The sequence below is a fragment of the Nycticebus coucang genome, chromosome 6, assembly GCF_027406575.1.
Source record: "Nycticebus coucang isolate mNycCou1 chromosome 6, mNycCou1.pri, whole genome shotgun sequence".
NCBI classification, from domain to species: Eukaryota; Metazoa; Chordata; class Mammalia; order Primates; family Lorisidae; genus Nycticebus; species Nycticebus coucang.
This window is the reverse complement of record NC_069785.1, coordinates 76,259,502-76,287,488: the sequence shown is the minus strand read 5'-3', so window position 1 is coordinate 76,287,488 and position 27,987 is coordinate 76,259,502. Positions and strand designations below refer to the sequence as shown.

The 27,987-nt window shown below is 38.7% G+C and overlaps 1 protein-coding gene and 1 pseudogene across 2 annotated transcripts in view; one reads left to right on the top strand and one right to left on the bottom strand.

Moving 5' to 3' along the window:
• The window catches only part of REC114 (REC114 meiotic recombination protein), a 115,190-nt gene that overhangs the window by 78,960 nt on the left and 8,243 nt on the right, over nt 1–27,987 (bottom strand). For both annotated transcript variants that reach the window (XM_053593808.1, XM_053593809.1), the window contains exon 2: nt 3,514–3,603. In XM_053593808.1, coding sequence (XP_053449783.1) covers nt 3,514–3,603 — 90 coding nt within the window. The remainder of the gene's footprint in view (nt 1–3,513; nt 3,604–27,987) is intronic.
• On the top strand, nt 25,955–27,256 carry LOC128587693 (heterogeneous nuclear ribonucleoprotein A3-like; annotated as a pseudogene).

Below are 27,987 nucleotides of genomic sequence, written 5' to 3'. Positions count from 1 at the left end.
TGATGAAAATATTTCAAATTGTATATAAAACCAGCGCATGGTACCCCAAGATTGCATTAATGTACACAGCTATGATTTAATCAAAAAAAAAGGGGGGGATGGAATGGAAGCACATTCTTCTTAGTACAGTATGACAGGAATGGAAGAGCAAATACCCAAAGTATTCAATATTAATATGAACCAGCAGATCAACTAATACATGCCCACACACAGAAAAACTCAATTCAATTCAAGTTGGGGTGGGGAGAAGCGCAGGCGGAGCAGGGAGGGCCATTGGGGTGCTCCCACCAAATGGGCACAATGTAAAGGTATATGGCATACTCCTGGGTGCAGGACACAACTACAACTGGGATTTTACCTAACAAATCCAATATCATTTTGTATCTTCATATTAATCTGAAATTTAAAAAATAAAATAAAAAATGAAAAATATAAAAAAAGGTACATCTGTCTTGAGAACAACATGAATGGAGCCTATAGGACTAGACGCTGCTCTGGGTGAGTCAGTGAGTGACTATGAACACCTAGGGCACTGATGTACACTACTGTAGACTTTATAAACTATGCACTTAGGCCTCATTAATTTATAAAAAATATTTATCTTTCTTCAACAATAAATTAACCTTGGCTTACTATAACATTTCTACTTCATAAACTTCTAAATTTTTTAAAACCTTGACTCTTTTGCAATAACACTTAGCTTAAAACACACATGGGTTATAAAAATATGTTTTTCTTTTTTCTTTTTTTTATTTTGAGTTAGAGTCTCAAGTCTCATGCTCTTGGTAGTGTCGTGGCATCTCAGCTCACAGCAACCTCAGACTCTCGGGCTTAAGCGATTCTTTTGCCTCCGCCTCCCAAGTAGCTGGGACTACAGGCGCCCGCCACAAAGTCTGGCTATTTCTTTCGTTGCAGTCATTATTGTTGATTTTAGCAGGCCCGGGCCGAACCCACCAGCCCTGGTGTATGTGCCGGCGCCCTACCCACTGAGCTACAGGCGCCACCCTAAAAATATTTTTCTATTTAAAAAATATTCTTTAACTTGTTAAATGTTTTTGTGACACAGGCCTGGCGCAGTGGCTCATGCTTGTAATCCTAGCACTCTGGGAGGCTAAGGTAGTAGGATTGTTTAAGCTAAGGAGTTCAAGACCAGCCTGAGCAAGGCAAGACCTCCTCTGTACAAAAAAACAGAAGAATTAGCTGGGTCTTGTGGCAGGTGCCTGGTAGTTCCAGCTACTTGGGCGGTTGAGGCAGGATAGCTGGGCTGCTGTGAGCTATGATGACACCACTGCACTCTAGCCAGGGCCACAAGAGGGAGACCCTGCCAAAAATAAAAATAATAAAAAGGAAAGAAAGAAGCCAAGTGCAGTGGCTCATCTTAGCACTCTGTTAGGCCAAGACAGGTGGCTTCCTTGAACTCAGGAGTTTGAGAACAACCTAAGCAAGAGTGAGACCCCATCTCTACCGAAAATAGAAAAACTAGCTGGGCACTGTGGTGGGTGCCTGCAGTCCCAGCTACTCAGGAGGCTGAGGCAGGAGGATCGCTTGAGCCCAGGAGTTTCAGGGTTGTTGTGAGCTATGATGACAACAGTGCACTCTAGCCCGGGTGACAGGTCCAAAACCCTATCATTCACACACACCACACAAAACACTAAGTTACAAACACACATATTAGCCCAAGCCTACACAGGGTCAGTATTTCAAGATGTCACTATATGATAGGAACTCTTTGGCTCCATCAAAACCTTATGGGAAAAAAATAATTAAAAAAAAAAGATCTTAGGGGACCCCGGTCACATATGCCATCCTCCACTAACACAACATCATTAGGAGGTGCATGCGCAGTATGCTCCAACTTGTAGACTTACCGTCGTATTTCTCAGTAGTGGGTACGGTGGAATTTGATAAACTTATTTTTATAACTGCAAGTGCAAAATCATTCTAGGGATGAGACAAAGAAGCTTCTACCCATTTGTCAGCAACATTTACCACTGGTGCAAAAAGATAAAAGCACAGACAAAGCACGGGGTGGTCCCTATGCCTGAGGAAGTCAACCTGTATTAACATCACATTCAGAAAAACCCGTGATACTGACAGGGAGAGCTAACTGTGCACTGGGCGTCCCTCGTCTACTGTCTGAGGTACTCTTTGTTAGCAACTGAAGAAACCTTATCTCTTGCAACTGATGCAGACCCTGACAGTGACAGATAAAGCAAAACAGTACAACTTGTGCTGCAGTTTGAAGTCACAAGGAACACAAACATGACTTTGCAGGTCACCTCACATTCAATGATAAGGCTATATTTCACTGAAGTGGAAAGATGAGTCATTACAGTATGCACGTGTGGGATCCTGCCATCAGATCATAACAGAACATGTAAGGGAGTCACCAGAAATTAATGTCTTTTCAATGTATTCGACCTATTTGTTTACTGCTGTTTCTCCCACTGGAACGACAATAGGGATTTTTATCTTTGCTGTTCACTGCTATATCCCTAGCATCACCAAAAGTGTCTAGCATATGTATTACTCAATACATATTTGCTAAATTATGCCCATGTAGATATTCAGTAAATATTTGTTACATGAATTTGAATCTGTGTAGACATCCACAGCTAAATGATATTATATTAATATTTCCTTTCTTGTACAATTTCTTTGATTGGAAGTTAACAATTATCTTATTTCTTAATCCATCTTATATACCAAATTAAACCTAAATTTTCAAGTCAGGTGATTCTTATTTCTTCATTCCAAATTTTCCAGAAGTATATACATATTCAGAATAAAGAACATGTGCATCTTTATAAATCTAGAGTTTTGTGGCAAGCTCTATCAATTAATAATAGCATACTTTTTGTTTTCTTTTAGCTATTTCCTCAAATCTCTCTCCCTCTGCATATGCTATTTTCCCTGTTTGGAAAACCCTCCATGCTCATGTTTATAAATCTAGCCTATCTTCAACTCAGTCTCACCAATTAAGAATCCTTTATCATACCTAGATCCATTTTGACTCCCAACAAAATCCTAAAACCCTTTATATCCACAATATTCAGTATATTTCTTTTTCTTTCTTTCTTTCTTTCTGAGACAGAATCTCACTATGTTGCCCCTGGTAGAGTGCCGTAGCGTCACAGCTGCTTACAGCAATCTCTAGCTCTTGGGCGTAAGCAATTCTCTTGCCTCAGCCTCCTAGCTGGGACTACAGGCACCTACCACAACACGCGGCTATTTTTTGGTTGTAGTTGTCATTGTTGTTTGGCAGGTCCGGCCTAGGCTCGAACTCGCCACCTTCGGTGTATGTGGCTGGTGCCCTAGCCACTGAGCTACAGGCACAGAGCCAATATTCAGTACATTTCTGTATTTCCCACTGTTATAGCACATTTGAGAAATGCTTAATCTGTTGACCTTGACAAATTTCAGTGAGACTGAAGAAGCTTGAGGATACAATTCATATAAAGCTAAGAGTATAAAGAAATATTTGCATATTAAACTATTACGCACAAAACCTACCAGTAGTGTCTGTCCTTGGGAAATGAAGAAATGACCTGATATAACTATGGTGAGAACAAGATACCCAGATTCTTCATTGGAGTCAAAGACCTTGAAAAAAGAAAGAGAAATATGTAAAAGACAATACATTTCTATAATATTGCTAAATGTATAATACTGATAACCAAACTATTTGCTCATATTGATCTTCCTACCATGAATGTTCCCTTTTAATCTTTAGATAATATCATCTTCAAGTTTTTCCATATTTTAAAAGCCCAGCCATTAATTAGCCTATCAATATATACGTTTTTAAAGACAAAATTAAAAACCAGTATTCTGAAACAGAAAACCAGATTAAGAATCAAGAGATGTGAGTCCTGAGCCAACCACTTTTCAGTTATGCTTTAACTCTCTCAATTTCTTTTCTATAAAACAGAGACAATGCCTTACTTACAGGGCTGCTGTGAGAGTTCAAGTCCAAGTATCCTAAGCCATATAACCCATTCTTCATAACCCCCCAAGCCTATGCTTTCCTTTGGATGAGCTTACTTTGTCAATGTCCCTCTTAAAACACAGTGCCACAAACTTATCATGCCATCACTTAACTCTCAGTGTAGTCTAATTATCTCCCATTCTTGGAATAGTGAAGCCTACAAACACGCTAACCTTTTGAGGGGTAGTCCCACTGAGGTTTGATCTTCAGTTGATAAAACTTCCTGAAACTTCACCATCTATGTTGGTAAATTGTACTTTCTCTTCCTTTATCTTCAACCTCAATGAACTTAGCCTTACTCACTCTTACCTTTATCTTATTAGATTTCATCTAATTGAAGCACTTAAAGCCAAATGACAGGGAGGACATAACTGATACATATATAGAAGTGGGACTGTCTATATAGGTGGCTTTAATATCATTAATAAATACTGCAGGGGAAACCCTCATAAATCATAAGAACTCATATACTCACCTTAATGCTCAAAGTTCAAAATAACTAACACAGACTTAACGCAACTTAGGTCTATGTTTATAAGGTTACCACATTGTATTGAGAAATACTCGATCTTATAGTTTCAAATGTGAGGTTTGGAGTTTTAATGTTACATTTGAAACAAATTATTTTTAAATTTGAGATTTCTTAGTGACTTCTAATTAAAATTCCAAACTTAAAAATCAAATAACATTTTAGATGTCAAGGGAGACAGCTTACTAAGCCCTGTACTAACTCATTCGGGTTAAAATTCTGCCTCCTTCCCAGTATTCAGAACATGGTCCTTTACACAATACTCTTCCCACCATAGTTTAAATGGATTATTTTGTATGTCTTATGACCACTTTGAACAAGAGGAAAAGTACAAAACTAGAGTCTGGCAATAAATTCTTTGGAAAGCAATATGTTAACATGACTTTTTTTTTTTTTATATAAATGGAACATGTCTACCAAAGAGTATCCAAAACATAAATGTACAGCTCAATGAATGATGACAGAGCAAATACATCATCATTGCCCAGGTGAGGAAATCAAACATTACAAGTCTTCCAGAAGGTTCCTTAGTGGTGTCTTCCATCAGGATAGACAGATAACAAATAGGTAAATTATAAAAGTAACCTGCTTCCTCCTCCCCTAAAATAATCTTCATCCTGACCTTTAGCACCATATTTTTTTTTATTTTTATGAGTGAAATTATCCAGAAAGAATTATGTTTGGCTTCAATCGTGTTACATGTACATTCATTTTCATTATTGTATAATACCATACTATGATGATACCACAATTTCTTTTCCTTTTTTGTGGGGGTGGGGGTTGGTGAATATATCTTCCCAGTTTAGGTCTACTACAAATAATGCTGTTATAAATATTTTTATTTATGTCTCTTGTTGGATAGAAATACAGTATTATAAGAATTTCAATTCTTCCTGGATTATTTTATAATTTTTTTAAGTGACAGCCTATGACTTCCAGGAGGATCCCAGTTTAGACTTATTACCTGCCCTCTAAATTATGACACATAATTGCTCAATGACCATCTCCATGTAAAGGTATAAAGAGTCCCTAACGTGAACTCCTACCCTTCTCATTCATCATTCATTCAACAGTTACAAAGCACTTACCACGTGGCTAGGCTGTTGTAGGCATTTGACTCTCACAGTTTTCTCACTTCAGAAAATAGTTCTATCCTTCCACTTCTTTAGGCTAAAACCATGGAATTATTCTCAACTCCTCTTCTCCTTTTCTCATACCCATATCTAAGCCATCAGCGAATCCTTCATGTCTACCTTCAAAATATCCAGAATCTAACCACCCCTTATAGGTCTCACCTGAGTTATGCACGTGTCATGTCTCTAGCTGGACTACAATAACAATCTCCTAACTGGCTTCTCCATTTTTTTGTTCTTTCTGCTCTCTAACACACAGTTTATTCTCAATACAGTTGCCAGAGTGATCCTTTTAAAGTTAAGTCAGATCACGTCACTTCCGGCTCAGGGCCCTGCAGCAGCTGTCCATCTCATTCAGAAGCTCCTGCCAGGCTCTCCACGTCTAGCCCTCCACAAGCTCCTGCCAGGCTCTCCACGTCTAGCCCTCCACAAGCTCCTGCCAGGCTCTCCACGTCTAGCCCTCCACAAGCTCCTGCCAGGTTCTCCATGTCTAGCCCTCCACAAGCTTCTGCCAGGCACTCCACAAGCTCCTGCCAGGCTCTCCACGTCTAGCCCTCCACAAGCTTCTGCCAGGCACTCCACAAGCTCCTGCCAGGCTCTCCACGTCTAGCCCTCCACAAGCTTCTGCCAGGCACTCCACAAGCTCCTGCCAGGCTCTCCACGTCTAGCCCTCCACAAGCTCCTGCCAGGCTCTCCACGTCTAGCCCTCCACAGCTTCTCTGCGCTCATCCTCTGCGACCCACTCCCTATGCATCCTGATCGGCCACACTGGCCCCATCACTGCTCCTGAACCCACTGGGCACAGTGATGACTGTAAACCTCAGGGCTCTTACCATTGCTCTTCCAGATCTATCTGAAATTCTCTGCTCTCAGATTTCCACAGGACTTACTCCATCTTTATCACGTCTTTGCTTAAATGTCATCTTTGCAGATAAGACTTTTCTAACCATCATGCAGAAAACTCATTCAAACCAGACTACTTTTATTCCCTTCTCCAGTTTTGCTTTTCTCCAGAGCTCTTACAACTTTATTCTTGTTACTTTATATTGCTTATTTGTTCTCCATCTACCCTGAGCAGAATTTAAGCTCTATGAAGATAGAGATTTTTTTCCCCTTGTTTGGGTCACCTCTATACACTCAAATGCCTAGGATACTGCCTGGCACATTATAGGCACCCGGTATTTTGTTAAATGGATAAATGAATATAAAATTCCAGACAAATGCACCAGATTAAGATGCAAAATTTTCACAGAAAATAAAGATGTTTTCAAAAAGAACTCAGCAGCAGCAGAGCCACTCTGAAAGAAATGTTAAAGGAAATTCTTCGGGCAGAAGGCAAATGATACCAGATGAAAACTGAGCTCTCTACTATTCTACAAAGCAATAAACAACTCTGGAAATATTAATTACATGGGTAAATATGTGTATGTAAGAATATATTTATTATTTAAGTATCTTTAAAAGAGAAGTGGTAAGTGGGATTATAAATAATATTCACTTAATCCAAAAGAGGACAGGATCAAAATTTAAAAGGAGTAAAGAACGGATGGTAAAAATACAAAACAAACAGCAAGATGATACACTTAAACCTAATTCTATCAACAATTACATTCAATGTATAAAAAAATAGTTGAAATATCCCAATTAAAAGCAGAGGTTGTCAGATTAGATAAAAAAGACAAGATGCAGCTGTATGTCACCTACACTTGAAATATGAGAACATGAGCAGGTGAAAACAAAAAGAGAGGCTCGGCATCTGTAGCTCAAGTGGCTAAGGTGCCAGCCACATACACCAGAACTGGCAGGTTCGAATCCAGCCTGGGCCTGCCAAACAACGATGACAACTACAACAAAAAATAGCTGGGCATTATGGCAGGCACCTGTAGTCCCAGCTACTTAGGAGGCTGAGGCAAGAGAATCGCTTAAGCCCAAGAGTTTGAGGTTACTGTGAGCTGTAACACCACAGCACTCTACCGTGGCAAAGTGAGACTGTCTCAAAAAAAAAAAAAAAAAGTATAATATGCAAATGCCAGCCAGAAGAAAGCTACATGCAGAGAAATGTAAACAAAACTACTTTGAGATATCATCTAACTCCAGTGAGACTAGTCTATATCACAAAATCCCAAGACCAGAGATGTTGGCGTGGATGTGGAGAAAAGGGAACACTTTTGCACTGCTGGTGGGAATGTAAACTAATACATACCTTTTGGAAAGATATATGGAGAACACTTAGAGATCTAAAAATAGATCTGCCATTCAATCCTGTAATTTCTCTGCTGGGCATATACTCAGAAGACCAAAAACCACATCATAACAAAGATATTTGTACCAGAATCTTTATTGCAGCCCTATTCATAATTGCTAAGTCATGGAAAAAACCCAAGCGCCCATCGATTCATGAATGGATTAACAAATTGTGGTATATGTACACCATGGAATACTATGCAGCCTTGAAGAAAGATGGAGACTTCACTCTTTCATGTTTACATGGATGGAGCTGGAACATATTCTTCTCAGTAAAGTGTCTCAAGAATGGAAGAAAAAATATCCAATGTATTCACCCCTATTATGAAACTAACTTACGACCTTCGCATGAAAGCTATAACCAAGTTACAACCTAAGAACAGGGGGAAGGGGGAAAGCGTGGTAGAGGGAGGGGGATTGAAAGGATCACACCTGTGGTGCATCTTACAAGGGTACATGTGAGGCTTGGCAAATGTGGAATGTAAATGTCTTGGCAGAGTAACTAAGAAAATGCCAGGAGGGCTATGTCAACTAATGAGATGAAAATGTGTCAAATATTCTATGAACCAAGTATATGGTGCCCCATGATCATATTGATGTACACAGCTATGATTTAATTAAAAAAAAAAAAAGAATAACAAGGGACAGTGATGACAAAAAAAAACATTACACAAGAGTATCAAAAGGTATAAAGAAGGTTATTTCATAATAACTGGGTAAATTAATCAATGATCATCCTAAACATTTATACCTCCAATAATAAAGCATGAAAACACATGAAACAATATCTGATAGGACTGTAGGGAAAAACAGACAAGTTCACAATTAAAGTCAGAGATTCTAATACCCTTCTTTCAATAACTGAGAGCAAGTACATAGAGCATCAACAAGTATACAGTAGACTCGAGTAACAACATCAACCAACACGACTGACGACAGTCACGGACACTCTACCCAACACAGTCTTCTCAAGTACACAGACTACTTACAAAGACTACATTCTGGGCCACAGGACAAGTTTTGGTAAATTCAGAAGTATATTCTCTGAGTACAATCAAATTAAATTAGAAATCAGTAATAGAAATATATCTGAAAAATTCTACAAATATTTAGAAACTACGTATCGTACTTCTAAGTAATCTATAGATAAATAAGAAATGAAAAGGGAAATTAGGAAGTACTGTGCAAATGTATTTAACCATGTTAAACATACTAAAAGGAAAAGCCATATGATCACCTTAACAGATGACAGAATGCAGGAAAAGCATTTGACAAAATCCAACACCCTTTCCTGATTTTAAAACTTAGCAAACCAGTAATAGAAGGAACTTCTTCCAATGCCTGATAAAGGGCATTTATAGAAAACCTATGGTAGATTTCACACTTTATGGTTAAAGACTAAAATCTTTCTCCCTAAGATAAGCAAAACAAGGTGTCCATTTCAGCTCTAAGCACTGTGATCAGACAGGAAAAAGAAATAAAAAGCATCCAGATGGGAAAAGAAGAAGTAAAACTCTCTACTCACAGACAACATGATCATCTATGTAGAAAATCCAAATGATTTTACTAGAACTAATATGAACTTTGGAAAGGTTGCAGAATACAACATCAATGAAAACCAATTGTATTTATATATACTAGTAAAGAACTAGAACTTGAAATTTTAAAAGCCTCAAATGTACAATAGCATAAAAATATGAAATACTTAGGAATACGACAAAAGAAGTGAAATACGAACACACTGAGGACAGAAAAGAACACATAAACATACGCAGACGTATACTTTACTCATAGATGGGAGGATTTAATATTATAAGATGGTGTGGTATGCAAAATAATGGTCCCCCAAATATTTCCACGTTCTAATACCTAGAACCTATGGATGTGTTTACATGCCAAAAGGGACTTTATATATGTAATTAAGTTGAGGATTTTGAGGTGAGATTATCCTGGATTATCCAGGTGGACCTATTATAATCACAAGGGTCCTTACAAGGGAAAGAATGAGGCAGCAAGAGTCAGAGGAGGAAAAGTAACTGCCGGCTCAGAAGACAGAAGGCAGCCGGCGAAGAATGTCACTGCTTCTACACGTTAGAGAAGGCAAGGAATGAATTCTGGAGCTTCCAGAAGGAATGCAGCCCTGATGACACCTTGACTTTAGCCATATAAAACCCATTTCAAACATTCGACATCTAGAACTGTAAGCTAATAAATCTGGGTTGCTTAAAGCCACTGAGTTTGTGTTAGTTTGTTATAGCAGCAATAAGAAACTAGTACTGATGTTAGTTCTTCCAGAGTTGAGAGATCAAATATCAATCAAACCAATTCTAAAATGCTAATTCTTATACTGGAAGTGGTTTCTTTTCTGTTTATAAAGGTTTAATTTTACACAGGCAGTTACTTAATGTGATTTTTTTTAAACCCTTAAAAAAAGTGGAGATGTATACATTTGTTAACAATGCCATGAAAGCATTTTCTTTCTCCTAAGGAAAAGTGAATTTCTTATCAGAATATCTGGCTGGCCCTTTAATTTAAATTAAAATAAAATTTTGGACAAACAAAAAAAATAAAATAAAATGCTAATTCTAAAATTCATATGGAAATGCAAGACTTCAAGAGAGGAGACCATATACCAAGCATTAAAGCCAGTGAGTTAACAATAACAGTACCTGCTGTATACTGATCCCTCTTACAAGTAGTTTAAGAAAAAAATATATAGAAGGAAAACCTCTGACCTTGAGCTTCATTCATTCATTTAGTCAACAAATACTTATTGAGAACCTACTAGATGCCAATTATTCTAGATGTGATACATCATTGAACAGAACAAAGGTCCCTGTCCCCGATAGAGCTATAGTGGGGTGGCCATGCACAGCAAGAGTACATACAACAATAAACAAACATAATTATTGGCCTACTAAGGGTGGGATTGTGGGAGTTGTCCACCCCAGACATAGGTAATAAAGGAATGCTTAGTCTGTAGAAAATTCATAAATAATAATAAAACTAACAAATCAATCTGCTTTGCACTACTACCATGTACCAGCAATTCTAAACAATGTCAGTAATAAAATATTCCTCCCTAAAAAAATTTTTTGTTGGTCTAGGTCAGTGGTTCTCAACCTTCCTAATGCCACAACCCTTTAATTACAGTTCTTCATGTTGTGGTGACCCCGAACCATAAAATGATTTTTGTTGCTACTTCATAACTGTATTTTTTCTACTGTAATGAATTGTAATGTAAATATCTGATATGAAGGATGTATTTTCATTGTTAAAAGGAGTCGTGACCCACAGGTTGAGAACCGCTGGTCTAGGTTCTAAATGATGACTGTAGTTAGTGCTGAGTTGTTTTGGTTTTTCCCTATAGAGACAGGATCTTGCTCTGTCACCCAGGGTAGAGTACAGTGAGCAATTGTAGCTCACTGAAATCTTTACCTGGGCTCAAACAATCTCCTGTCTCAGCCCCCCAAATAGATAAGGACTACAGATGTGCACCACTGTGCCCAGCTAATTATTTATTTTTTATAGAAGTAGGTAGGGTCTTGCCATGTTGCCCAGGCTGGTCTTGAACTCCAGGACGCAATCCTTCCACCTCAGTCTCCCAAAGTGTGGAACTACTGGCATGAGCCACTGCGTCCAGACCTGAGTTTAATAATATACCTGTTAACTTCAAAATATCAGTTTTTTTTTTTATTGTTGTTGCAGTTTTTGGCCAGGGCTGGGTTTGAACCCACCACCTCCGGTATACGGGGCCTGCCCCCTAACTCCTTGAGCCACAGACGCCGCCCAAAATATCAGATTTTTATTATTTATTCTTAAATAAACTGTTTTCCACATAGAAATTCATTGGGACAACTCCCAGTTAGAACTGGCTCCTATACACGTAAACTTAGCCACACACATTTGTTTTAGTAGTAGTTCAGAATACTTTGTTATACTTGGAGGCGGCTGAATATGAAGTTCTTATTTCCAAACCTTTCGTAGGATGCAGTCACTTCTCCAACCCTGTGGTACTACATTCTTCTGCATTTAAATGGTAGATTCAAAATAAAGATAGAACCATGATTGTAAAGACCTAGAAACAGAACTTGAGTTATTCAAATCCTGTCATTTTAGGGCACCTTCTGATATTTATATTTGTGTTTAAAATTTAAAACAATGAAATATAAACAGCAAGATGTAACATTTTGTTTAGTAAAATTTTGTTTATAGTCAAAATATTTTACTAAATTTGAACAATACCTTTAACCATTAAAATATATTCTTTTCAAACTGTTAAATGTTCAAGACTAGAGCATTAAAAGAGAATAAAACTTATCAGTAATTTTGCAAGTTACTTAAATTATACATTTTGGAAGTGTACAGTTTAAAAAACTCACTTATTGGTGAGTCTGGGGAGATAGGACTCCAGGCATCTCTGGCTGGTGGGATCTGCCTATCATCACCCCTGAGAGGATACAGGGAGTCAGCGAGAGACTTCTGGACCCCAAGAGGAGGACTAAAACAGTGGAAAACCGGCAAGTGGTCGCGTGTGTTCAATAAGTCTAAACCCGCCCGCAACTGTAAGTTCAGTAGCAGCGAGACTGCAAACCAGAAAGGCCTTACCTGTGAACTGTTTTGGTGTCTCTGGACTTGGCACCCAGCTGAACTGCCTTGGGGAGAGCCTGAGCGGGAGTGCGGAGAACTTTGGCCTTTGTCAGGGCCCCAGTCTGAGCCACTGAGCCAGACAGAGCTAGTAGTATTTGGCTCTGGGTCACAGGCAGCCATTGTGAGCGATCTGCCCCGGCAAGCTCCGCCCTCAGGGTCGCAGAGCTAGAATTGGGTGGGAGCTGGTAACCCAGCAACCAAGTAGCCTAAGGGTGGGGTCTGAGCCGCCTTGCAGCCCTAACCCTCGGGGGCAGAGGGAGACCAGTTTTGGCACACAGGGTAAGTGGATAGCCACTTCAGCAGTGATTCCAGCGACAAGCACTTCCCTGGGAAAGCTTCTGCTCAGCAAGTGAACAAGTTCAAACCTTTTAAGTGGGCGGAAGAGAGATTTAGGGTGTCTACCTGCTGGGGTTTGAGAAACTAGCAGCCTCTAGGCATATCAGAACTGTGATTAACATCTCATACCCCAGAAGACCACGTGTTGCCCAGACAATATTCAATAACATATACATACTGCTTTGTTTTTGCTTGTGGGTTTTTTTTTTTTGCTTTGGTTGTTTTTTTTGTTAATTTTGATGTTGTTGATGTTGTTTTGTTTTTTAAGTTCAACCTTTTCCATACAGATCCTTTTTCTTTCTCAATTTTTCTAGTTTAATTATAATTTCCCATTGCTGCCTATTTCAATAATTAGAACTTCATTTTTGTTAGTGTTTCTACCACTATATTTGGTTTTCCACCCAATTTTATCCCATAAAGTTTTCTGTGTGCTTGTTTTGGTTTGATTTATAGCATTTGTGTCTTTCCTCTCTACTTGGTGGAGGTGGGGTACTGTGTCTGATCAGGTTAGCAAAGAGCTGCTGACCTCAAGGGAACCACCCAACCGGGCACCCCCAGAAGGTGGTTTTTTTTTTAAGGTTGTATCAAACTACCCTACTATCCACCTATATTGCTCTGTCTCCCTCTTTCTGTGCCTCTCTTCTTTTTGTCAATATTCCTTTTACCCACCCCCTCTCCTTTCTCTATTTTTCTTTTTTTTTCTTATCACTCGGTCCTCCTTTCTTCATCCCTTTTTTGCTCTTCAACCTTCTCACCCTTCTGGTCCTGTAACCCTTAGTCCACAGGCATGAGAACTTAAAGAGCAAGAGGAAGTGAAAGGAAAATTTAGGGCAAGGAAACAGATAAAAGAAATCACTCATGAGGAAGAATCAGCAGAAAACTCCAGGCAACATGAAGAACCAGTCCAGAACAACCCCGCCAAGGGACCATGAGGTAGCTACTGCAGAAGATTCCACCCATAAAGAAATGTTAGGAATGACAGAAAGGGAATTTAGAATACACATATTGAAAACAATGAAAGAAATGATGGAAACAATGAAGGAAACTGCTAATAAAGTGGAAAATAACCAAAAGGAAATTCAAAAACAGAATCAAATAAGAGATGAACGATATGAAGAATATAAAAAGGATATAGCAGAGCTGAAGGAACTGAAACAGTCAATTAGGGAACTTAAAGATGCAATGGAAAGTATCAGCAACAGGTTAGACCATGCAGAAGAAAGAATTTCAGAGGTAGAAGACAAAGTTTTTGAGATAACTCAGATAGTAAAAGAGGCAGAAAAGAAGAGAGAGAAAGCAGAACGTTCACTGTCAGAATTATGGGACTTTATGAAGCGTTCCAACATACGAGTTATAGGAATTCCACAAGGGGAAGAAGAATGCCCCAGAGGAATGGAAGCCATACTAGAGAATATTACAAAATAAAATTTCCCAAATATCACCAAAGATTCTGACACACTGCTTTCAGAGGGCTTTCGGACCCCAGGTCACCTCAATTCTAACCAAGCTTCTCCAAGACACATTGGGATGAACCTGTCCAAAGTCAAGACAAAAGAAAAGATTCTGCAAGCTGCCAGGAGTAAGCGCCAGTTGACCTACAGGGGCAAATCCATCAGAGTGACCGCAGACTTCTCTAATGAAACTTTCCAAGCAAGAAGACAATGGTCATCTACCTTTAATCTACTTAAACAGAACAATTTCCAGCCCAGAATTCTGTACCCTGCTAAGCTAAGCTTCAAAATTGACGGAGAAATCAAAACATTTATGGATATACAAACATTGAGGAAATTCGCCACAACAAGACCAGCTCTACAGGAAATACTTCAACCTGTTCTGCCCACTGACCACCACAATGGATCAGCAGCAAAGTAAGAACTCAGAAATTAAAGGACAGAACCTAACTTCCACACTGATGCAAAAGATAAAACTAAGCAATGGACTCTCACAAAATAAGACGAATAGAATACTACCACACTTATCAATTATCTCAATAAATGTTAATGGCTTGAATTCCCCACTGAAGAGACATAGATTGGTTGACTGGATTAAAAAACACAAGCCATCCATTTGCTGTCTGCAAGAAACACACCTGGCTTCAAAAGACAAATTAAAGCTCCGAGTCAAGGGTTGGAAGACAATTTTTCAGGCAAATGGCATTCAGAAGAAAAGAGGAGTTGCAATCTTATTTTCAGATACATGTGGATTTAAAGCAACTAAAGTCAAAAAAGACAAAGATGGTCACTTTATATTGGTCAAGGGAAAAATACAACAAGAAGACATTTCAATTCTAAATATTTATGCACCCAATTTAAATGCTCCCAGATTCTTGAAACAGACCTTACTCAGTCTGAGCAATATGATATCTGATAATACCATAATAACAGGGGACCTTAACACTCCTCTTACAGAGCTGGACAGATCCTCTAAACAGAAATTAAACAAGGATATAAGAGACTTAAATGAGACCCTAGAACAACTATGCTTGATAGACGCATATAGAACACTCCACCCCAAAGATAAAGAATATACATTCTTCTCATCACCCCATGGAACATTCTCCAAAATTGATCATATCCTGGGACACAAAACAAATATCAACAGAATCAAAAGAATTGACATTTTACCTTGTATCTTCTCAGACCATAAGGCACTAAAGGTGGAACTCAACTCTAACAAAAATGCTCGACCCCACCCAAAGGCATGGAAATTAAACAATCTTCTGTTGAATAACAGATGGGTGCAGGAAGAAATAAAACAGGAAATCATTAACTTCCTTGAGCATAACAACAATGAAGACACAAGCTACCAAAACACAAGCTACTGCAAAACAATGAAGACACAAGCTACCAAAACACAAGCTACTGCAAAAGCAGTTTTGAGAGGAAAATTCATTGCTTTAGATGCCTACATTCGAAAAACAGAAAGAGACCACATCAACAATCTCAAAAGAGATCTTATGGAATTGGAAAAAGAAGAACAATCTAAGCCTAAACTCAGTAGAAGAAAAGAAATCTCCAAAATCAAATCAGAGATCAATGAAATTGAAAACAAAAGAATCATTCAGAAAATTAATGAAACAAGGAGTTGGTTTTTTGAAAAAATAAATAAAATAGATAAACCATTGGCCAGACTAACGAGGAATAGAAAAGTAAAATCTCTAGTAACCTCAATCAGAAATGATAAAGGGGAAATAACAACTGATCCCACAGAGATACAAGAGATCATCTCTGAATACTACCAGAAACTCTATGCCCAGAAATTTGACAATGTGAAAGAAATGGATCAATATTTGGAATCACACCCTCTCCCTAGACTCAGCCAGGAAGAAATAGAGCTCCTGAACAGACCAATTTCAAGCACTGAGATCAAAGAAACAATAAAAAATCTTCCAACCAAAAAATGCCCTGGTCCAGATGGCTTCACTCCAGAATTCTATCAAACCTTCAAGGAAGAGCTTATTCCTGTACTGCAGAAATTATTCCAAAAAATTGAGGAAGAAGGAATCTTCCCCAACACATTCTAGGAAGCAAACATCACCCTGATACCAAAACCAGGAAAAGACCCAAACAAAAAGGAGAATTTCAGACCAATCTCACTCATGAATATAGATGCAAAAATTCTTAACAAAATCCTAGCCAATAGATTACAGCTTATCATCAAAAAAGTCATTCATCATGATCAAGTAGGCTTCATCCCAGGGATGCAAGGCTGGTTTAACATACGCAAGTCTATAAACGTTATCCACCATATTAACAGAGGCAAAAATAAAGATCACATGATCCTCTCAATAGATGCAGAAAAAGCATTTGATAAAATCCAGCATCCTTTTCTAATTAGAACACTGAAGAGTACAGGCATAGGTGGCACATTTCTAAAACTGATTGAAGCTATGACAAACCCACAGCCAATATTTTACTGAATGGAGTAAAACTGAAAGCTTTTCCTCTTAGAACTGGAACCAGACAAGGTTGTCCTCTGTCACCTTTACTATTCAACATAGTGCTGGAAGTTCTAGCCAATACAATTAGGCAAGACAAGGAAATAAAGGGAATCCAAATGGGAGCAGAGGAGCTCAAACTCTCCCTCTTTGCTGATGACATGATCTTATACTTAAGAGAACCCCAAAGACTCAACCACAAGACTCCTAGAAGTCATCAAAAAATACAGTCATGTTTCAGGATATAAAATCAATGTCCACAAGTCAGTAGCCTTTGTGTACACCAATACCAGTCAAGATGAGAAGCTAATTAAGGACACAACTCCCTTCACCATAGTTTCAAAGAAAATGAAATACCTAGGAATATACCTAACGAAGGAGGTGAAGGACCTCTATAAAGAAAACTATGAAATCCTCAGAAAGGAAATAGCAGAGGATATTAACAAATGGAAGAACATACCATGCTCATGGATGGGAAGAATCAACATTGTTAAAATGTCTATACTTCCCAAAGCAATCTACCTATTCAATGCCATTCCTATCAAAATACCAACGTCGTACTTTCAAGATTTGGAAAAAATGATTCTGCATTTTGTATGAAACCGGAAAAAACCCCATATAGCTAAGGCAGTTCTCTGTAACAAAAATAAAGCTGGGGGCATCAGCATACCAGATTTTAGTCTGTACTACAAAGCCATAGTGCTCAAGACAGCATGGTACTGGCACAAAAACAGAGACATAGACACTTGGAATCAAATTGAAAACCAAGAAATGAAACTAACATTTTACAACCACCTAATCTTTGATAAACCAAACAAGAACATACCTTGGGGGAAAGACTCCCTATTCAATAAATGGTGTTGGGAGAACTGGATGTCTACATGTAAAAGACTGAAACTGGACCCACACCTTTCCCCACTCACAAAAATTGATTCAAGATGGATAAGGGACTTAAATTTAAGGCATGAAACAATAAAAATACTCCAAGAAAGCATAGGAAAAACACTGGAAGATATTGGCCTGGGGAAAGACTTCATGAAGAAGACTGCCATGGCAATTACAACAACAACAAAAATAAACAAATGGGACTTCATTAAACTCAAAAGCTTCTGTACAGCTAAGGAGACAATAACCAAAGCAAAGAGACAACCTACACAATGGGAAAGGATATTTGCATATTTTCAATCAGACAAAAGCTTGATAAGTAGGATCTATACAGAACTCAAATTAATCCACATGAAAAAAGCCAACAATCCCATATATCAATGGGCAAGAGACATGAATAGAACTTTCTCTAAAGACGACAGACGAATGGCTAACAAACACATGAAAAAATGTTCATCATCTCTATATATATTAGAGAAATGCAAATCAAAACAACCCTGAGATATCATCTAACCCCAGTGAGAATGGCCCACATCACAAAATCTCAAAACTGCAGATGCTGGCGTGGATGTGGAGAGAAGGGAACACTTTTACACTGCTGGTGGGACTGCAAACTAGTACAACCTTTCTGGAAGGAAGTATGGAGAAACCTCAAAGCACTCAAGCTAGACCTCCCATTTGATCCTGCAATCCCATTACTGGGCATCTACCCAGAAGGAAAAAAATCCTTTTATCATAAGGACACTTGTACTAGACTGTTTATTGCAGCTCAATTTACAATCGCCAAAATGTGGAAACAGCCTAAATGCCCACCAACCCAGGAATGGATTAACAAGCTGTGGTGTATGTATACCATGGAATACTATTCAGCCATTAAAAAAAATGGAGACTTTACATCCTTCGTATTAACCTGGATGGACGTGGAAGACATTATTCTTAGTAAAGCATCACAAGAATGGAGAAGCATGAATCCTATGTACTCAATTTTGATATGAGGACAATTAATGACAATTATGGTTATTGGGGGGGGAAGCAGAAAGAGGGAAGAAGGGAGGGGGGTGGGGCCTTGGTGTGTGTCACACTTTATGGGGGTCAAGACATGATTGCAAGAGGGACCTTACCTAACAATTGCAATCAGTGTAACCTGGCTTATTGTACCCTCAATGAATCCCCAACAATTAAAAAAAAAAAAAGTACTTTAAAAAAAAAAACTCACTTATTGATGGAAAACTACATAAAATACAGGCAGTCCCTGAGTTAGAAACACCCAACTTGGATGCAACTTGTAGTTATTGAATAGAGGCTATTACAGTAAGTCCTTGAGTTACAGTCACTCAACTGACATATGACTACTCACATTTAAGAACAAGCTATTACAGTTAATACATAAATGTACCTGTTCCAACTTACAACATACAAATTCAACTTAAGAACAAACCCTACAGAACTTACCTTGTTCATAACGTGGGGACTGCCTATATCATTCTGCAACTGGAGAATCAAAGTTCAAACAGTCAACCTGACATAAAAACAACTGGCTAAAGAGTTGTGGGTTTTTTCCTAACTAATACTATAATGTGCGTTTTCTATTTATTTAACTGGCATGATTATAACAAAGCTCAATAAAAGAAAATTTTCGTTGTCTGCATAATAAGTGAATATTATTTCTAATTCAATTTCATGATTATTTCTGAAAATAATCTCATAATTTAAGAGAAAAAGTATTAAACAATTATTCATTCTGGGTGTCAGATGTCCTAAGCACATCACCAAACACGTTAAGTAAGTAGATTATCTAGTAATTCTAGATAATGCTAAGAGATAGGGGAAAAAATATATAGGAGGGTAGGAGGGAATCAGAGTCGCTAGGACAGGACACAGAAGTCACAGTATAAATAGGGAGGTCAGTGTAGGCATCACTGAGAAGGTGAAACTTAAGCAAAAAATAGGAGGTATAATAGTAAACTAGATACGGAGGTGAAAAGAATATTATTTTTCAGATATCTGTTGCAAATCTCTCATCTAAAAAAGGTCTGTATGGGGTGCTCAAACAGTTTAGAAATATCTAATTTAAGAACTTCCAAAGGGTTCAGGAAAAAATGGTAGCTTGATTGCATCCCTGCAGTCTTCCCTTCCCAAATCCAATCCAAAGTACCAATTACCTCTCCTTGAGTGATTATTAAGATCTGCATCCAAGTGGGACAGAAGGGTGAGCCAAAGTCTCAGGGTCCAGATAAAAGCAACTAGTATAATGTTCCCACCCTCTAGGAGAAAGGAAGCCCTGAAAATCGGAGCAAGGAGCCCTTAGGCAAAAACAAAGCATCAGTTCTTGGAGACAGCCTGGCCCATGGAAATTGGTGGACCTCAAGAAGATGGGCAGACCAGACTACATGCTCTGAAGTTCTAGCTGGGCTCCCAGCCTGGCACCAGACATGGCCGGACAACTTAACTGAGTCCTTCCTACTTCTCTACAGGAGGCCCCCGGCACCGTGACCTCTGCATCCCCCAATACTCACCACTTACAGTACCCACTGTCAGACTTGAGGCCCAGGAGCTAAATTATGTTTTATGAATATCAAAATTCAATGGCTAATTGAAGAAGTAGATGGACACTACTGAGACCAAGTTAATGGTCTGAAAGATCAAGTAGGAGAAATATTCAGAAACAGAGCAAAATGATAATACAAAGAAGAAATCATATATAACAAGATTCATGAAGCAAAGATTCAGATCCAGAAGAACAAATGTGAATGAGAGGGGCTAATGTGGAGGGAGAGAAACAGACTGAGGAAGAACACTGATAAAACAAACAACAGGAAAAAAACAGAAAAGGAAATTCCACAACTGCAGAAAGACTTGAGACTAAAGATGGACAGGCTGAGTTCCAGGCATTAATGGGGAGGGTATGGAGTGGAGACACAGCAAATGCCTGAATTATAAGGATAGAGGAAGATCGGAAAAGCTTCCAGTTAGAAACAAAAATGTTCTCCTTCCACATTAGAGGACCAATTCTAGAGAACTAATTTGTTTTTTTTTAAGTGTCAAATGAAGAGAAAGGATCAAGCATTTATCCACCTCTCCTATATAAACCAACCAACAGGAACCTAGTTTTTCTTCACAGAAATGTTTCAGATAATATATAAAGAATAGGCTCGGCACCTGTGGCTAAGGCGCCAGCCACATACACCTGAGCTGGTGGGTTCAAATCCAGCCCAGGCCCACCAAATAACAATGACAGCTGCAACCAAAAAATAGCCAGATGTTGTGGCAGGCGCCTGTAGTCCCAGCTACTTGGGAGGCGGAGGCAGGAGACTCGATGGAGCCCAGGAGTTGGAGGTTGCTGTGAGCTGTGATGCCACAGCACTCTACCCAGGGTGACAGCTTGAGGCTCTGTCTCAAAAAAAAAAAAAAAAAAATATATATATATATATATATAAATATAAAGAATAAATGATAAAATCACAATATCAACATTTTGCAACTCCTAATCAGTGGCTATAGGTATTGTGCATTGACAGCTACAATGTCACAAAAAGAGAAATAGGTATCACACACCTCCTAAAAAAATAAAATCAAATTACCTACCAAGTAGCCTTGCCAAAAAGAAAATCAAACTTGAATTTAATCAATCCTCTACTAAACTACAGCCTAACGAGAAATACAGAGCACAGAGGATCACAGTAAAGGGCCACAGAGGGGCAGTCAGCAGATCAATACTGGAGAGAAACTCTGCAGAATGAGCAGTTTCTTCAACTAATAAAATTGCAAGAAAGGGAGCGAGGTGGGGCTGGGAAAACATCTGGAGGAAAAACCTAAAAATTCAAAGACATACCAGTCATCACAATGCATAGCACTGTTTAAAAGAATTATGACACTTATGAGACCATTTTAAATTTGATCACAGACTAATATTAAGGTACTGTTAATTTCTTTTGTTTTTGCTTTTTTAAGGAATTGTTATTTTTTAGGGTATTATGTCTTTTAAGAGTCATAAGGATTCTAGAGAACTAATTCATTCTTTTAAAGTTATGAAATGAAAGAATAACTCATGAAATGTATGATGTTTGGGATTTGCTTCAAAATAACACAAGGAAGAGGAAGTGAACAGGGTACAGGTGAAACCAGATTGGCCCTGGGTCAGTAATTCTTATAGCTGGGTGATACAAACATGTGTCACTATTCCACCTTTGATCATGCTTGAAATTCATTAGAATAAAAATTGTTGCAAGAGGCTTCAGTGTGCTTTGTTCACTGGATAGAATCAAGATTAAGGAAAACATTCAGTTTACTACAAAGGACAAGGACACTAAGGACTTAAACATAACATCCTAATTCAACAGAGAAATTCCAATATCATCACACCTAACATAATCCAGGTTATCTGAGAAATAATCTGCTTATTTCAGGTTCTTGGGAAATACCTTTAATGAATGATAATGCTCACATTTACACAATATGGAAAGCACAAAGAAAAATGTTATCTCTAAGGACCAAGCCATAACATACAAAGATGATAATGTTAAGGTGTCACAGAGAGCATATACTATATGCACATCTTCTCTTCATTCCAGCTAACCTAAATTTACCTTAGCATTGACATCAACCTGACCCCCGTCTCTGACAGTATTTTGCCATAAACACGATAACACACACTGATTTATTTGGAATCTATCACAAGCTTATATGTCAGTTAAATAACTAGAGCACATCATATGTAGGTTAAATAAACAATATCTTCTCAAAATTTACATGCAAGTATTTATGCAAATCTGCTACAGAAAAATTTAAAATGAAGTAGAAGAATGTCAAAGAATATGAAAACAGAAAAATATTTCAAGTGTACTTACCCTAAAGTAAATTATAGCTACATGAAAGGCTAAATTAGGGCTATTTTTTAGATTGTGCTGAATTAAATTATGTACTTGAATATGGGTTTTATTTTTAAGCCCCTTCAAAAAAAAAAGCTTTATATATTGGCCCAAACTGCTGATTTGTGCATTACAAAATAAGAAAAATAAGCAAAATTGCTAAATAAGCTATCAACTGCCTCCCCACTGACTCTTGGTAGTTACAGGGTCTCAAATTATTTCAATAAACTTGCAGAGTATATTACGCTAACCAAAGTTGTCCTGCCACATGCCCATTACCAAACTGTAAAATTCAGCAATTTTTGATGTTTCACAGAAATGCGAAGTGTTAATAATAATAATAAAAACAATACGAGAGCAATAATACAGTTCTTCCTCCTCCCCAAAGTATACCTGGGGGAATTTTTTTTCTTTTAAACGTAACTTACAAAAATTATCTCATGTATCAAAGTACAAGATGTGATTCCCCTTCTTTTACCACACAGCCCTAAAATTTAAATTATTGGTCATGAAATTATCCAGTCCTAGGATAATTATAGCTACTAAAGTTGACTTGATCACCTCTTCTAATAGCTATAAATAGAATGGATTTACTCAAAACACCCTCCATGCAACAAAAGAATAAGTTCTTGTCTCTGAAATTACTAATCAAGGCCCCCCTGGATATCACTCTTTCTATAAAAAAAGTACTCCTAGGACATTTCTCTAGTATGTTTAAAAATCCTTTAAATTTTTCCCAGACTAATAAATCCTATAAAAATCACCCACTATCCCTGAAAGTGGCACTTCCCATGGGCACATTTATCTCGCCTGGGTCTCTGCATCTTTCACATTCACCTTTGCTACCTTCATGGCCACACGCCTCTGTTCATTCATGAAAACAAAACAAAGCCCATTTAAGCTCATAACAATCCCAATATCCAAATTATATGTCCAAACCTGAGTTACAGAAACACCTCAATTTATTTCTCAGATACAGTGCTGTCATTTGTAAAGTTTAAAATACCTTCCATTCCAAACAAGCAGGCACTTGGCGCAATTGGCAAGCTCTTTCGGTAGCAAAAGCTTGCCTTGACCATCTCTGAACAGAGCCTGGCAGCATGTTTGGCACATAGATGGTGGGGAATAAATCCTAAAATGGATGAATTTTAATATTCTTGAGTATCATTCTAACTGTCACCTCCTGGACTCCCTTAAACCATTAAACTGAAAAAAAAAAAAATCTTCTTCACTGTACTTGTCCAGATAAATGCTACCTTAAATCATGTTACACAAACAAGCCATTGCCTCTATGAAAACTATGTCTGTTACATGACAAAATTAAGCTTTTAGTTTATTAGAGAAAGAGAACAGAGACTAATCCCAAGTTGGAAATACATATTTATAAACTAGTATTTTGGAACAAGCAATGATTTTATCATAGAAAGAAATACTAGAACATTAGTTGCAATGTATTTCCTCAAAAGCCTATGCAATGCATATGACACATAATTGAATTAAACATAACTTCAAGTGTAGAAATATTTCCCTATCAGTCAAGTATAGCCTAGAGTATGCTGTAGAAATAAAAGTTAAGGCTCGGCGCCCGTAGCACAGTGGTTGTGGTGCCAGCCACATACCCAGGTTTGAACTGGGTCCAACTACCTAACCAACAATGACAACTGCAACAAAAAATAGTGGGGCGTTCAGGCCTGCCAAACGACAATGACGGCTGCAACCAAAAAACAGCTGGGCATTGTGGCAGGTACCTGTAGTCCCAGCTACTTGGGAGGCAGAGGCAGGAGAATCGCTTGAGCCCAGGAGTTGGAGGTTGCTGTGAGCTGTGATTCCACAGCACTCTACCCAGGGTGACAGCTTGAGGCTCTGTCTCAAAAAGAAAAAAAAAAAAAAAAAAGCCGTGTGTTGCGGCAGGCGCCTGTATTCCACCTACTTAGTAGGCTAAGGCTAAGGCAAGAGAATTGCTTGAGCCCAAGAGTTTGAGGTTGCTGTGAGCTGTGAGCTGTGATGCCACAGCACTCTACCAAGGGCAACATAATGAGACTATCTCAAAAAAAAAAAAAAAAAAAAAGTTTTATTTCTCACCTACTCTACCTACCCATCCTCATCTTACACTCCTCCTTGCACTGCCTAAGGTTCTCACTATAGGAAGGAGGCTGGCAGAGAAGCTAGCATTTGCAACACCATCGCAAAAGGAAAGAATAAGATGAACATGCCTGGGCTTCTGCTCTAGACATTTGTCAGTTCTGTTCACATTTCATTGGCTGAAAGCAGTCACATGACACAATCAACTTCAAGAGGCCAGGGCCAGCTGTGCAATCTTAGTATATTAGGTGAACAGCATTAATGACTACTTTATAAAAGACAATATCTTAAATCAGATAGCCCTAAGATCAAATCCCAGTTTTGCCACTTAGAAGTATATTTAATTTCCTCATCTGCAAAATAAAAACAGTAATAACTTCCTTATAGGATCATCTGAAAGATTAAAAGAAATGTAAGATCAGATGCTTAGTGGAATGCCTCGCCTTGATTCATTTCATTCATGTGGCAGGGGAGGGAGTCTGTCAAGCACTGTCCTAGGTATTGGCATATAGTTTTTAGGCACTAAATAATAGTTTTGTTATTGCTATTATTAGAAAATGCCTTTTGAGTTCCTACCAGAAATAAGTCTATTCTTAGCAGTTTTCAGATTCAGAAGAAAAAAGTGAAAAATATATGGCAGACTGCCAGTTGTCCCCTGATATCCATTTTTCCTTCTTATGTGGTAATAAAACCCTTAGTTTTTAGAGACACATGACCTTGTGGCATTCAGACTACATGCGCCAGCTGTTCATACAGCTAAGATGGCCACAAAGTTCTGGCCACAATGCTGTAGGAAGAAGCATCATCTGGTGGCTTACTGGAAACTTCCTTAAGTGATAGCAGACATGCACCTTTTGTCCATTTCCTCATCCTCTTCTCCACAATTCTGTCTCAGACTGACACCATGGGCATGAAAGGCAGAAGACAAAATAGGAGCCTCAGTTCCTGCCACTGGAATGTCACACCAGATCTGCATTTAATTGTAGAAAGTAGTAAACTTTCATCTTATTTAACCCACCATATTTTCTGTCACTCCCAGCCAATCTTAACCCCAATTAATATAAAATATTACCTATTAGAGCTTCAAAAAAAAGCATGGTACCTGAAAAAACACTAGCTCCTGATGCTACTCCTACAGCTACAAGAGAAGACGCCAGTGCAGGAAGCGGTGGGGTAGAGCAGAATGCACACTAGTCTGAAGAAGACCTCAGTTTTAGAATCAGTTCTTCCACTTCCTCTGTTAACCTGTGGCAAGCTATACAACCTAAACAGAATTCAGCTTCTTATCTATAAAGTGGTATTATGACTTTAAGAGTTCTGAGAATAGCTCTCGGTCCCATATTGAACTCAAGTTGGAAGAGGCGAGTCCGGTCTCAAAACAGAGGTAAAACCTCCACCGGCTCACCACCACCACCCAGGGGGGAGGAGAGCCATGATCCAAAGGAACCAGAGCAGGTGAGAAAACTGTTTATTGGTGGTCTGAGCTTTGAAACTACAGATGAAAGTTTAAGAGAACGTTTTGAGAAATGGGGCACACTCACAGATTGTGTGGTAATGAGAGATCCCCAAACAAAACGTCCCAGGGGCTTTGGTTTTGTGGCTTACTCTTGTGTGGAAGAGGTGGATGCAGCAAGGTGTGCTCAACCCTGCAAGGTTGATGGGCTGCTGTGGAACCAAAGAGAGCTGTTTCTAGAGAGGATTCTGTAAAGCCTGGAGCCCATCTCACAGTGAAGAAAATTTTTGTTGGTGGTATTAAAGAAGATACAGAAGAATATAACTTGAGAGACTACTTTGAAAAGTATGGCAAGACGGAAACCATAGAAGTTAAGGGAGACAGGCAGAGTGGAAAAAAGAGAGGATTTGCTTGTGTAACTTTTGATGATCATGATACTATTGATAAACCTGTTGTTCAGAAATACCACACTATTAACGGGCATAATTGTGAAGTGAAAAAGGCCCTTTCTTTTTCTTTGCAGTTTTTTGGCCAGGGCTGGGTTTGAACCCGCCACCTCTGGCATATGGGGTCAGTGCCCCACTCCTTTGAGCCACAGGCACTGCCCTGAAAAAGGCCCTTTCTAAACAAGAGATGCAGTCTGCTGGATTGCAAAGAGGTTATGGAGGTGGATCTGGCAACTTCATGGGTTGGGGAGGAAACTTTGGAGGTAGTGGAGGTAATTTTGGCGTGGTGGAAACTTTGGTGGAAAAGGAGGATATGGTGGTGGAGGTGGTGGCAGCAGAGGTAGTTGTGGAGGAGGTGATGATGGATACAATGGATTTGGAGGTGACAGTGGGAACTATGGCGGTGGTCCTGGTTACTGTAGTAGAGGGGGCTATGGTGGTGGTGGACCAGGATATGGAAACCAAGGTGGTGGATATGGTGGTAGAGGAGGATGTGATGGTTACAATGAAGGAGGAAATTTTGGAGGTGGTAACTATGGTAGTGGTGGGAACTATAATGATTTTGGATATTATAGTGAACAACGGCAATCAAATTATGAACCCATGAAAGGAGGCAGTTTTGGTGGAAGAAGCTCTGGCCGTCCATATGGTGGTGGTTATGGATCTGGTGGTGGAAGTGATGAATATGGTAGCAGAAGGTTCTAAAAACAACAGAAAAGGGCTACAGTTCTTAGCAGGAGAGAGCAAGGAGTTGTCAGGAAAGCTGCAGGTTACTTTGAGACAGTTGTCCCAAATGCATTAGAGGAACTGTAAAAATCTGCCACAGAAGGAACGATGATCTATATCAGGAAAGTTACTGCAGCTTAAACAAGAAATCCTTCTTGTTCAGGACTGTCATAGCCACAGTTTGCAAAAAGTGCAGCTATTGATTAATGCAATGTAGTGTCAATTAGATGTAAATTCCTGAGATCTTTTATCTGTGTAGGTTTGTCTTTTTCTTTTCATTACATCAGGTACATTGCCCTATAAATTGTGGTAGTGGTACCAGGAATAAAAAATTAAGGAATTTTTAACTTTTCAAAAAAAAAAAGAAAGAAAAGAAAGAGTTCTGAGAAGAGGGGCTAGGCAGCTCGGTGGCTCACACCTGTAATCCCAGCACTTTGGGAAGCCGAGGTGGGTAGATCACGGAACTAAAGGTGTCTATTTTTAGACCAATTATCTAAAAATAGCCGGGCTACTGGTGAGTGCTGTGGTGGGTGCCTATAGTCCCAGCTACTTGGGAGGCTGAGGCAAGAGAATCACTTGAGCCCAAGAGTTTGAGGTTGCTGTGAGCTATGATGCCAAGGCACTCTACTCAGGGGCAACAAAGTGAGACTGTCTCAAAAAAATAAAAATAAAAAAGTTCTGAAAATTAAATGGAAAGAGGGTTAACAAAA